Source organism: Pteropus vampyrus, unplaced genomic scaffold (assembly GCF_000151845.1).
Source record: "Pteropus vampyrus isolate Shadow unplaced genomic scaffold, Pvam_2.0 Scaffold304, whole genome shotgun sequence".
Lineage (NCBI taxonomy): Eukaryota > Metazoa > Chordata > Mammalia > Chiroptera > Pteropodidae > Pteropus > Pteropus vampyrus.
In genome coordinates this window covers 228,877-242,189 of record NW_011889085.1, presented here as the reverse complement: position 1 = coordinate 242,189, position 13,313 = coordinate 228,877, and the positions used below count along the sequence as shown (strand labels likewise).

Sequence of the window (13,313 nt, the reverse complement as noted above, 5' to 3'; positions counted from 1 at the left end):
ACTTCTTCCCACGAAGGCTACACTCAGATTATCGCCAACGACCGTGGTCACCTGCTGCCTTCAGTGCCCCGTTCCAAGGTGAGATGCTCACCCCCACTCCTATGGAGAGAGTAGACTGGAGACCGTGCATGCCCCCAAACTTCTAACCAGTTTATCCAACAGGACAGGGTCATAGTTAGCGCCCAGAACTCCTTAGGCTGATAAACGGTCCATATGAAATGGTGGTCTTCCGGTGATACTTACCCAGTGGGTATTCCTCCAGACTTAGCCTAAGGGTGCAGGTTTAGCCAGCGGAGGCCAGGAGATGAAAACCTTGGGGTGACCTGAATGAGAAGGGAGCAAGTGACCCCATTTTGGACCTGTGGTTTCCTCATTTAACATATACGTAGTGGGTACTAAAGACACTCGCTCTGTCTCGCCTTACTACCCACATTACCGAAGGCGGAAGACACACAGGACCAGCACAGGCCCCGCCAGCAGGTCTGCCCCTGGTCTCAGCCCTGATCTCAGCCCTGATCTCAGCCCCGGGTGTGCAGTGTGAGAAACTCTGTCTTTTCCCTTTCAGGCAAGTCCATGGGGTTCCTTCATGGGCACGTGGCAGATGCCTCTGAAGGTGCCTCCTGCTCGGGTGACCCTGACCTCCCGCACAGCTGCTGGTGCTGCCTCCCTCACCGAATGGATTCAGAAAAATCCAGATCTGCTCAAGGCCTCCAATGGCCTGCGTCCAGAAATCGCAGGCAAGGTATCTATCTGTTCCTCCCTCCTAAGCTCAAATCCCATGGCTGCCATTTCTTTCCAACCTCAAAAATGTCCATTGCTATACCACTGAGACCCAGCAGGGGGAACCTCCAACCAGCTCTGCCTGATCCTGTCCCGTCCCTAAGCACCTTCTCGGGTCTGAGGGATCGGCTAAGGACGTCTCGCTCTCCAGCACAAAATGATCTGATCTCAAGGGGAGGTCAGCAGAATCAAAACTGACTCTTCTTATTTGAAACCTGACTTTTTGTCCATGGTATGGGGAGAAAGAAATCTACAGAGTTCTGAGCTGGACCGGGAATGCCCAGGCCTAACCTGACTGGCCCCCCTCTTCTACCCGACAGCCCCGTGAGGCAGAGGCAGACAGTCAGAAGCAACCCGGGACGCCTACACAGCAAGCACCAAGTGCAGCCATAATTCAGTGCTCCCCAACGTCAAGTCTCTCTGTCCCAGATCAACTCCAAAGCCCACACCCCTCTGCGGGTCACACTCCAGGTCCCCAAAGCCGAGCCAGCTCTCCCAAGGGCCCCTGGAAGCCCATGCACGCTAGGACACTGGGCAGGTCCTAATCAGGCCGAGGTCAGGAAATGCAAACCTGGACGCCAGGGGGCCACAGGAGCACACGAGACCCCCATCCAGAGGCTGAGTCGAGTGCACAAGACCCCCCCAGGGAAATTATGGGGTGGGAACGAAGGCAAATTGGGAAAATAAACATCATTTGTTGAATCTTTTACTGATTTGGACTTTTTCCCTCCTGCTGTGGCTGCCTCTTGTAACCTATAACCAGGAGGAGGGGGGTTGGGGAAGCAGAGAGAATAGGACAGCGGCTTGGGGGGGGGCATGACGGACACATCTTTACAAGGGTTCGGTTTTACTCCAGGAATGACCAAGAGGAAGATGGTCTGAATCACAGCAAAAACCTCACTCCTCCCCCCTCACTGTTCTCACCCCACCCCCGCCTTGAGCATGCACAACTACAAGTTCAAGGTCAGAAGCAGTCCTTTAGTAGAGCATGTGTATGTGTCTTTGGAGAAAGTGGAGGGGGGGAAGCTATGGGAAACAGAGCAGAAGCCACCACCCTTGTCTAAAACGTCATATCTGATGACAGACAGGGAAAAAGAGATACAAAAGCAAAAGTGCAAATATAGTCTGAAAATGAAGTGATCAGAAGGAAGAGATGAAGAAGTGGGAAGTAGAAATTCATGAATACAAGCATGATGACACTCGGCCACTCCCCAACCCAATCGCCTGAATGGGAAGCAGCCACCAAAAAGGCCAAGTCCCCTATCCACGTCCCATCCTCCGACTTGTTTTTAGGCGAGGTAACCCTTAGTTGACCTCACAGATTGCAAGGACCTTGTCAGCTTAAAATCTCTTATTTTTTACGCCTACAGCACCTGGTCTTCCTAGGTGGTCTCCCATCCAAGTACTAACCAGGTCCGACCCTGCTCAGCTTCCGAGACCAGACGGGACCGGGCTTGTTCAGGGTGGCGTGGCCGTAGACCTGACATGTTTAGCATTGTCCCCATTCTGCACCTTCCTGGCACTGGCTGTCAAATTGAATGCCCTTGCCAAACACTCCCCAGCCCCAATGCCAAGGTGTTCCCTCAGAAACATGGGGCCCTCACTCCAAGGACAAGGACAGAGGACATATGCCTTAAGCTGGAGGAAGCCTACTTTTCTTAATCCCCACTCTCCTCTCTCCAAGTGTACATACCTAGCTGTCACCTGAACGGCCCTCCAGGCCTCTCCCGGATCACAACTTGCTGACCTGTACCATGGGGCTACGACCCACTCTCGGTGGGAGTTCAGAGCTGGTGAAGGCCCACGAGCTCTCCACACGCTCAGGTGCCACTTTCTGAGGCTCCCATGGGACATTAAACCTCCGCTACTTGCGTCTGAGTCCCTGAACACTTTCCCAGGTGCAGAGTCCACTGTCCCCCTCTTGAGAAGGGTCTGATGGGGACGGGTTCCACCCCAGCCACCATTCTCTGGGTTGCTCTAGATTTCAAGAAGAGTCGAAGACAAAACGAGCATTTTAATTCAGTTTCAGAAAAAGATGTCACATGAATTAGGATTAGAACACATGACGATAAGAAGCTTGCTTTTCTGGAAATGCAAGGGAAAGAAATAACCCTCAATAGCATCAAAAGCTGCATCTCTTCCCCCAAAACGCCTGCTCCAAAAGCCAACTGGCCCCCGTCACTTCCCTCTGACTGGGACGGCCTAACTCCCCTCCACCCCAACCCCCTTCTTCCAGTCACACTGTGTGGGTGCTCAAGACCCCGGGCTCTGACCAGTGAACAGAACTGCCCTTTAAGCCAGCAACCCACAGGCAGTGGCACCCAAGCCCCGCCCCCAGTCCCCACGGCAGAGGCCACAGAGCGGGCATTGTTTCCGCCATCTCAGGAAGGAACCAAAAGCTGACCCTCAGCACAAATCAAGACCAGTATGGAGAGAGAGCGAAGGCACAGAGCAGGCGCACGCTGGGGCAGGAGAGGGGAGGGTCCGCCATCATTCCGTCCTCAGAAACAAGACCCACCGAGTGCGGGTCTGCAAGCACAAAAGGCCCAGACAGAGCGGGAGAACTCCGCCCCGGCTGGGGTCAGAGCGGCCAACAAGGAGACCGGCCAGCGCAGTGACGTGGAGCGGCGATGCGGGAAGCTGCAGCTCCTCACATGGCTGCCAGCCCCATCGAGGTCAGCGCCGTGAGAACTAGGACAGCCACACCAGACTGGTACAGCTGGGGGATCTTCAGGCCCTTCCCCAGGTCCCACATCTGTAGAAAAAAGAAAAAGAGAGAATTTCAGCCATCGCAGCCCTGGGGACCCTCAGAGCTCCTTCGCCTGTGGCCTCCTTCGCCATTCCCAACTCCACCCACTCGCCCCTGCGACAGAAGCACCCTTGCTCTACACACAAGCGCTTCCGGACCGAACAGAAAAAACGGCCTTCATGATGACACACCAGATCAGTGTCTCCCAAGGTCACACAAACTCGCCAAACGCTTAACTGCAAGACTGCTCACACACTGCCAGTCTCCAAATCGGGGGTACAACACACACAACTTCTTCGACACGGCCACACGGTCTCTCCTCCCCCATACAGAGGACAGGCCCAGTGCTGTAGAAGAATCCTCTGGATCTAGAACTCGACTGCTCAGTTTTGTTTTGACTGTGACCCCACTAAGAAATACCTTTTTAATTAGTACCGAGTATGTACATGTTAAAAAGAGAAAACCACAGGTCCAAAATGGGGTCATTGTGCTGAAGTCCATGAATCAAGCCTACATTTAATACCCGATCTAACCGAGGTTCCAACCTCTCCCCGAAACATAATCTTAACCAGTCTGGGATTTTCTGGCCAAGCCCCAGTCAGGTGATCTGTCACGTGGGCCCTTCCCACTCCACAGAAAGGAGCGGGGGGCTGCATGATGAAAACCTTTCCTTCTCTTCACCCAAAGAATACACGTCCTGGCTCAAAAATGATCTTTTCGTTTGCCAGTGGCTCCCCTGCCCTACTTCCCTCCTATAAAAACCTTCCATTTCTGCACGAGCCCTCCGAGCCCTCCGAGCCCTTCTGGGTGCTGGGTGGGATGCTGCCTGGTTCACGAATTACTTAATAAAGCCAATTAGCTCTTCCATTTTACTCGGCTGAATTGTGTTTTTTAACATATGTATAGCAAATGTTCATGGAACAATAGACAATATTACCCTTACTACGTGTGCTACATTCCATATGGTGTATTCTATTTACATTTCTTGTTGGTAGCAATCCACTAAATTGATTTTCTACTCGCTGCGTCAAAAACCACAATGTTTAAAAATTAAATTTATTGTGGTGACATTGATTAACAAAATTATATATAGGTTTCAAAAAAAAAAAACCCCCACAATTTTAAAAACACTGATCTGGACTCTGGTGCCCCAGGGGGATTAACACACTGTACTCTAAGTTGCTGAGGGAGCCCCTATGTTAATGGTCCAGTCTCCAGGTTCCACACTTTCCACTCGACTGTGCCCCTCACACACATACACCCACACTCTGAATGTGAAACTGACGAAACAGTACTTTAGAGAAGTCAGAGAGAGCCCAGAAGAAAAATCAAGACGAGAAGATGTCCCACCTCAGCCCCCAAGTAGCTTCTACCCAGACCAGATTAGGGGTCAAGTAGATTCCACAGAAAGCTGTTTTGCCTGTACAGACACAGTGCTTTACAAGGAACTGAGTCCCGCTGGGTGGTGGTGATGGGGGCGGTGGGGTGGGGACGTTCTCTACAATGGCAGAGACCCTAACACATCTCCACTCCCCCACTGTGTCTTCTGGCAAGCCACTACAAGGTCAGAGGGCAAGAGCTATGCGCTGTCAGAAAACAGAGAAGACCCTGTTCCACACTCAGAGCCAGTACTTGCTAGAAAAAAAATAATAAAAGCAGATTTAAAGGCTTAAAAGAAGCTTTAACTTAGTTCTGAGGTTCTGGAAAACCTCTTGCTTCTCCTTCCCCATACAGAGACAAAAACAGGACTATGGCGAGGTGCCCCCTGGCCCTCCTGAGCTAGGAGGTGACAGAGGGAGCTGAGTACTGGTTTTCCTTACAGAGCTTTGTTGGTGGAACTTGAAATCAATAAGGGAAATGCCCTCCCTGACCCTCTCCTTCTGGGAAATAAAGTCATTTGGATCAAACTGAACTGCTGCCCCAGGGAACAGCTGACAGACACACTTAATTTAATGGGTCATTTATCTCTCACTCTTCAGATTCCATTAAACTAAGTCTATTAGACCAGATTGAAATTCAGGAAGTGCTTCTATCTAGGCTCCAATGTGGAAGTTATAAAAGGTCAAATTAAGGCGAAAGCATCCCTGTGAGAGATGGCTCGGGTGGAGAGCAATGGGAACCCAGAGCAACCAGAACCGCACTTGTCTTCCTGGGAAAGGGAGCCAAGCAGGGGGAGGGCGACACAGAACAGGACATTCTCCGTGCTGGAGGAGGGCTGGTCTCCTTTATAAGGTGGAGGAGACACTGGTCTGAAATGACCCCAAGGTCACGTAGGAGGAAACACGACAGTCCTCAGGCTACCAAAAGATCATAAACCCAATCATTAAAATCAGGGATCCTAGGCCCCCAGTTTCTGTTAAACTTGGCCCCGTATCCTCCAACAGCTCAAAACAAAAACCGAAACTGTTACGGCAATCCAATGTCAAGATTAAAAAAGTTAGTATATTTGACTCAAGCCAAATGTGTCACTCTGGGTTGGCAGTAACCATGTTTATCTAGCCCATCACTGGACCCCCTGTGTCTAGCACAGTGCCTGGCACAATAGGAACCAATTAATTATCTGTCTGACAAACACGCCTCCTATGCGGACGTAAGACCTGGCTCCAGGGCTCTGCTTTAGAATCTCCCTTGTAAACCTGAAGTGTTCGCCATGAGAGCCCACAGCACCTGCCAGGCCTACGCCAGGGCCCAGCCATGCCCACTGCACCGGAGTCCAGTTCAGCCCTCCCACAGAGGCTCCTGAGCAAAAGCCCAGCATTACCTACTTTCAGAACAGCACTAACCTCCAGGCAGAGAAGGCGAGAACCCAGCCTCTCCACCCCCTCCCCCGGAAAATGTCCAAGCTCACGTCCCGTCACTTACCAAGTGTCGGATGCCATTCCAGGTGTGATACATGAGAGGGAAGACGAGGGCAAACTTGGCTGTGTAGATGAACGCCGGTCCCAGACACAGGGACTTCACGAGTTGCAAATGAGACTCAAAGGTCCCCGGGAGCAAAAGGGCAGACAGGCCAAAAAGAGAGACCCCTGAGGAGACAACCAAGGAAGCCCATGACAGCTGCCCAGCGGCTCCAAGTGACAGCCCAGGACATTCGGGACCATCCTTGCACCCAGTCGAGTCAACAGCATGATCCATCCACAGTCGCATTCCTTGAGACAGCTGTTGTCCGATGCCGCACTTTGTCTCTGATCACCCTCTCCAGCGTCAGGTACCTGCCATTCTCAAGGAATTTAACTAAGCCCCCTAGACTTTATGCCACCTGTCACTGGGAAAACTCAGGAGTATTTTAATCCCTGCAGAACTTAAGCAATGGAAGGGTGTTACAAGCCATCACTTTCCATCTTTTAAAGGACTGCTTGTCAAGTTATTTTTCAATAATATTATTTTAAAGTCAAACTGGTGTCATCACACTTTTTCAGTTCAATATGCTTTTTAGATTTCTCTACGGACCACAAAACCCCTACGATTGTCGCAATTCACCAAGGCCAGCCTGTCCTGATACTAGAATGAGAATGTGAACCTTTTGGCCTCCGTGGTCTACGGGATGGACTTCTACCTGCTCAGCGTGGCAATCAGTCCTCTGGTACACGCCCCCTTGCCAGACACCACTCTCAAACCGCAGGCCCAGTCACCACACCCTGTGATCCTGGTCATCTCTCGCCCTTGCACCTGTGCAGGTGGCCTTTCTGTCTGGGAGGCCTTCCCCACCCCTTTCATGAACTTCTGACTTATCCTTCCTTCAAGGTCTCCAACTCCTGCAGCTGGTCTCTCTCTGGGATCTCTTATCTCTGTTAAAAAGTTGTCAGAGTGCATTATATTTATGTGTCTTACCCCTTACACTCCTCCGCCCTTGTGAGTAGAGGCTATTAGTATCACGACCAATGTCCAGTGCATCGCAGAGATTAACTAGCAGGGAGGAGGAATGAACAGTTCTTTCTGAAATGACCACCACGAGCGAAAGGATCCACATGGGTGTATTCACTTTGCAGGCAAAGACTTTGCAAGTACCTTCTGAGTGCTAGAGGGTATGCGAGGTAAGAAAGATGCAGCCCTCACTCTTTGGAGTTTATGGTCTAATAAAAGAGACTTAGAAAAACCAACCCAACAAAATAATTACAAATTATGCAATAAAAACAATGGAAGACACAACCAGTGAATAAGAACTATGAAGGAAGAGTGCTCTGAAACAGAAAATTAACAACAGAACTAGAAATAGAAGCTACTACCTCAGATATGGCGGCAAACAAAGTCCTCTTAAGCGGACAATTTTGTTGACCTCTAAAGGATGAGGAGGAGTGAACTGTGCACAGCACGGGGTGGGGGTGGACACTGCAGATCTAGGATGACACGTGCAATGGCTGTGCCAAGGAATGTGAAGACCAGTGTGGCCAGAGGAGAGCAGGCAAGGGGAGGGAGGGCAGGGATAAGTTAGGCAAGGGCCAGACCAGGTAGGCGTTTTCAGCCATGGTGGAGATCAGAATTTTAATCTCAGTGCAAAGGCAAATACAGTCATGTGACAGTAATAGGAAGATTCTAAGTGTGACGTGATTTGACTTATTTTCAAAAGATTCTTTATTTTTCTTGCTGTGTGTGAAAAATAGATCGGAGGAAAGCCACAAGAATGCAAAGATCACAGCTGCTGGGACCGACGTCACTGCAGGCCCAATGACCCAACTCTCCCTTCCATTTGGTCCAGTGCACATCGCCTTCTAAGATGTTGTGTGTGTGTGTGTGTCGCCTGTGTGTACCTGTACATAAAAACACACATACATACCTGCACTCAAGGCAATACCAGTGCCCCGGTGACAAATGGACATCGCCATGGGAAGAGACCAACTGCAAAGAAACACACAAAGGCAATTTAAAAAAGGAAAAGATGACACCACAGTCGAGAGCAGCCCACTTTGGCAAAGAGAAACCACTTTGGAAACAGGCACTATTTAAATAAACAAACGGCTTTCGCGTTCCTGTTTCCACTTCCTAGTTTTGAAAACAAGAAAACTGATTTATTTAAGAAGCCTCCTTCCCCTTTACCAGACTGTACCACTGAGAGAGCTGAATAGAGGAAATGATTATAATTCAAACTCTTCTCATAAGTAGAAACAAATGGGTCAAAGACACCAGTTAAAGGTGAATACAATTGGAAAACAATCACGAGAATACATTCCCCTGGGTCCTTCTGTTTCCCCAGCCATACAACTGAAACAGGAGAAAAACTAAATGAGCTTATCCATCGTTTCACATAACACATGGTCGTCCTCCAACCCTCTTTTTATCTTGTTGTTGTCTTTAGTCGACACTCAATTACAGGTGGTGCAACGTAGTGATCAGACATTTTTATAACTTACTAAGTGATCACCCCGATTAGTCTAGTACCCACCTGGCACCATACGTAGTTATGACAATATTACTATGTTCCCTGTGCCGTACATATTTTATATCCCCGTGACTATTTTTATAACTGGCAGTTCATACTTCTCAACCCCTTCACCTTTCTCTCCCACCCCGCAACCCTCTCTACCATCTGACGCCCATCAGTTTGTTCTCTCTGTACCCATGAAACTCTCTCTTATTATACACCCCAAACTATCCAAATTGAGCATACCATTCATTCCTTAACAAATCACCTATTCCAAATTTTTAAACCAAATTTTGCTGGATTCGGTATATGTTTCTTAATCCACAGCAGTTTTGAAATGACTTGTCATCAAACCACCTTCTAAATCATGCTCTGAACAGCCAATTTGCCAAAGCGTTTCCACGGGACAGCCAACACTGCTGACCTGGATGCAGTTCTCAAGCTCAAGGGGGTTGGTCAGTGAGACGGGAAGAACAGGAGTCTTTCCATCCTGGAAAGTCAGCTTAGACAAGGAAGGCTGAGCATAACTGGACCACAGTCAACACTCAACGGAAGCAACTCAAGTGGTTAAAAAAATCCCCAGAAGATAGTCTAACTATGTGATGAAAACAGTCACAGGAAGAAAGGAGTAATATCCAAAGAAACCAACTCTGATTAATTCAGATTTAAGAGGATAAATATAAAAGGCAGAAGAGGAGACACATAACAAAGGACAAGCAGAGAACAATGGCATAATTTGATTAGAGAAGTCGGGAGACTAAAACCCAGAATGAGCTGAGGCTTGCAAAAAATGTCAAAGACAACAAAAAGGAGCTTTTAAGATTGTACTCAGAGAAAGAAAGCCTAGCTGGGATAGATGGTTTTATGTTAACAGATGACAGAGTACAAAGCAGACTGCTCAACTGTTTTATCTGTCAAAGAGAATGATTACCAGACTGAAGAGAACAGAAATAATATTGATTTGAGAAATGGGGAAAAAAGAGGTGGGGAAACTGGAAGACATCGCTTAGCATTCCGAGTGCACGGAGGGCTCCCAGCCAGACGGGTTAAGTCCTGTGACCAAAGGAGCAAACAACAAGCACACATACTGCCTGGGGACCTTTCGGAAACCCTGACGTGGAAATAGAGTGATGAGAGAAAGCGCTCACGTCGAATGTTACCCTAATTTTCAAAAAACGGTTCAAACCCTACCTCGTTAGCCTAGTGCTGCATAGATGAGGGAGATTTCATCTTCCAAATAACCACAGTATCATTTCCAGTCCCACATGACTTCCAGAATCTTGTCACTCCTCAACAGGCAAGCACATAGTCCCCTGAACCTGGGTGGGACTTCATGACAGACTGCCTCGACAGCCAGAATGCAGCAGAACTGACGCTGCCTGACCTCCAAATCACTGTCCCTCTCTCTTTCCTCCCAAGCAGCCTGTGCAAAGAGATAATGTAGACAGGCCCATGTGGACAGAAGACGAGGGCCCCTCTACCAGCCAGACGCAACCCAAGACAGGTGACCAATCGGATCTTCGGATCTTTGGAGTAATTCAGCCCCAGGCTTTGTGCTTCCTGGCCGCATAATTCTACTTTACGAGGTACTAAAAAGGTCCATTCATAAGACAGCAAGTTGTATGGGGGCCACCAGGGGCTGGGGACAGAGGGAACTGGGAATTACTATTTAATGGGTGAGCTTCGGTTTTGAAAGATGACAAAGTTCTGGAGATGGAGAGTAGTGATGGGTACGCGACGATCTGAATGGACTTAATGCCACTCAACTGCACTTAAAAATGGCGAAAATGGCAGATTTTATGTTACGTATGTTTTACCACATACACGCAAAAAAGTTACCCTCCCTGCAGCAAGGCCACAGTCACGGTGAACACGCAGCAGCAGCATAAACCAGGACTTCCAAGATTTCGTGGCGGTGGCACCAGCCTTCCCTTTAGAACAGTCAAGGCAGCATTTGGAGATCAGCTTCAAACCCGGTCCCCATCACAACAAATCTGCGTTCCCCAGCACTAATGTAATAAACTCATTCACACTTCACTCATCAATCGATAGATGAAATTTAAAAAATTTTTTAAAAAGTAAACATGACCCTATTTAAAAATGAGCATAGAACTTGAATATACATATTTTTCCAAAGATATATAAATGGCCAAAAAGCACATAAAAAGATATTCAAAATCAATAAATGACTGTGAGAAAAAACTGGGCTTAGAACTATTTTATGCAGTCCAAGGGAGAACTAGAACCACTGGATAGAAGACATACATTGCGGTGAGGTCAATAATATAAGGCTCTTTCTGCTAAGAGAAATTCCCAAATTGGAAAAGGGTGACAGTGAGTTGTCACTGGAGGTGTGCAAGTATAGGCAGAAAACCATTTATGAAAATATTGCAGAGGAAATTCACTCATTTGGTAGGTACAATCAATGGTGGCTTTTAAACATTTTTTTTTTTTTGAGCAGCACCCTTTCTTTAAATGCAAAAACCCCATATGTAAAACAGATCAGCCAGATCAGCGTAAAGCTGCTTTCATCGCCCTGGGCTGGGCCTACAGGGCAATCTGCCTCTGGCCAGGCCCACACCACCATCCGCAGAAGCTCAGCAGGTTACCCAAAGTCCCAAGCCGTACTCTTAAAACCAATGAGACTGATGATCACATTAAAATTTAAGAACCCTTCCAATGCTTAAGAGTTTAAAACTGTTTTCTAACAACCTTTTGAAAGACTCTTGTTCTCCTGATACTTAATCCCTATGTAAACTTTTGCTTTTATAAATCGACTCAATTTATTGAGAAAAGGTGCTTCAGAAACTGCTAACTTAACCATTATTTCCATGCCTCCTCCAAAAAGCTCTAAAAGTTAGTCATAGAAAATATGATTCCAGATATCTCAGACATCTTCCCAGACATGTCACCTTGGCAACAGCCCCATTTTCCCTGCCATTTCTTTTTTTTCCACGATTATGTCTAGAGTTTCAAAACTGTAAGAACAAACAGGCAGTGAAAGGCTCACCTCACCAGCGTGCTACCATTTGTTCTATGGCCTGTGAAAAAAGGCCAGGACTTTAAACGTAGAGTCAGGATACCCTGAAAAGTTCTTCATCGTTCTAATGCTACCCCAAATCTTGTATCTCTTAAGAAAAAGTAGCAAGGATTGAGATCACTTAGAATCCTTCTGTTTTAGTAGAACGCCCAGTTTCTGCGATCAGAATTATTTCTGGAATCTAGCTCGGAAAAAAACTGAAGGGTTGTGGTATTTGTGGAGGTGGTTAAAAAATGGCCAGCCTCCCTAGCAGGAACCCAAGAGGGTAGCAGAGCTCAAGATGCTTCACTGGGTCACTAAAAAGAAGCAGATCTATGGGGTGTTTGGCGGAAGACACCAGCATAACAGCTATCAATGCTACTTCTGAGGACAACAGATAACAGGTGAACGCATACGTGTGTGCCCGTGTGTGTCTGCGTACACGCACATCCAAGCTCCACCTACTGAAAGGGCTTCTAGAAGCAATGACATACTGCGGCAGTGAGCACATTAAAATTTAAGAACCCTTCCAATGCTTAAGAGTTTAAAACTGTTTTCTAAGAACCCAGACCTTGATTTCACAGGAGCCATCTTGAAGAACTCCCACAAGCCGAGTCTGCAACAACCCGAAGATGAGAAGAGATGAGGGTTATACAGTGTAACCCTTTGGACAAAATAATAAAAAATCTATTTACCTCCACCTCTCTTTCTGGTTCCGGTTTCTGACACAGAGCTCCTAAACCCCTTCTCATCTCTGGAGTGATAAGGGTGCTAGGAGCATTTTTTGTTCTCATATTCAGTCTTTGACCCTGGTTCCTGACACACAGTTCCTAAATCCACAGGAACTGCCAGGGTGGTAAGAGTGTCCTTTGATCTAATGAAGTGACGCTGGATGGGAGCTGGCCACCAGAAAAACCAAATCATGATTAGAAGCTTAGAACTTTCAGCCCCACCGACTTTCTTCCAGGGATGGGAGAGGGGCTAATAATCAATCATGCCCATGTGATGAAGCCTCCATAGGAGTCTCTCAAGTACAGGGTCCCGAGTGCTTCCAGGTTGGTAAACATCCACGTGCCAGGAGGACGGTGCACGCCATCGCCATCCGAAGTGAGGGGCAGTCTTGTGGAACCGAGCTCTTCACCTGTGGGGTCTGAGCTACTTTCTAGTTACTGTCAGAACCAAACTGAAGGGAACCAGTGGTGTCTGGAGTTGGAAAATTGGTTGGTGTGAGAAAAACCCCCACACGTCTGGTGTCAGAAGTACGGAGAGAGGAAACCCTGAGTTGGTATCATGAGTAGAGAAGAAATAAGTTTTTTCCTTTTAAGAATCCTTGAGTTTGTACGGATAAAGGAAGCTTCATCGTACTGTAAGAAATAAATCTGGAGGGTATGATGGAATTAGGAAAA

At 47.8% G+C, this 13,313-nt stretch overlaps 2 protein-coding genes and 1 pseudogene across 2 annotated transcripts in view; 1 reads left to right on the top strand and 2 right to left on the bottom strand.

Annotated features, from left to right (window-relative positions):
- CFAP126 (cilia and flagella associated protein 126) overlaps positions 1-1,712 on the top strand; it is a 3,151-nt gene extending 1,439 nt beyond the window's left edge. Inside the window, 4 exon segments of the mRNA XM_011377048.2 lie at positions 4-78; positions 566-742; positions 1,101-1,279; positions 1,281-1,712. Of these exon segments, the coding sequence (XP_011375350.2) occupies positions 4-78; positions 566-742; positions 1,101-1,279; positions 1,281-1,467 (618 nt within the window). The 3' untranslated portion in view covers positions 1,468-1,712.
- A 429-nt stretch (positions 1,713-2,141) lies between these two features.
- LOC111730272 lies at positions 2,142-2,260 on the bottom strand (annotated as a pseudogene).
- A 517-nt stretch (positions 2,261-2,777) lies between these two features.
- SDHC (succinate dehydrogenase complex subunit C) overlaps positions 2,778-13,313 on the bottom strand; it is a 15,000-nt gene continuing 4,464 nt past the window's right edge. The window contains exons 3-5 of the mRNA XM_011377026.2: positions 8,304-8,365; positions 6,392-6,555; positions 2,778-3,535 (exon numbers count right to left, since the gene is read on the bottom strand). Coding sequence (XP_011375328.2) covers positions 3,431-3,535; positions 6,392-6,555; positions 8,304-8,365 — 331 coding nt within the window. The 3' untranslated portion in view covers positions 2,778-3,430. The remainder of the gene's footprint in view (positions 3,536-6,391; positions 6,556-8,303; positions 8,366-13,313) is intronic.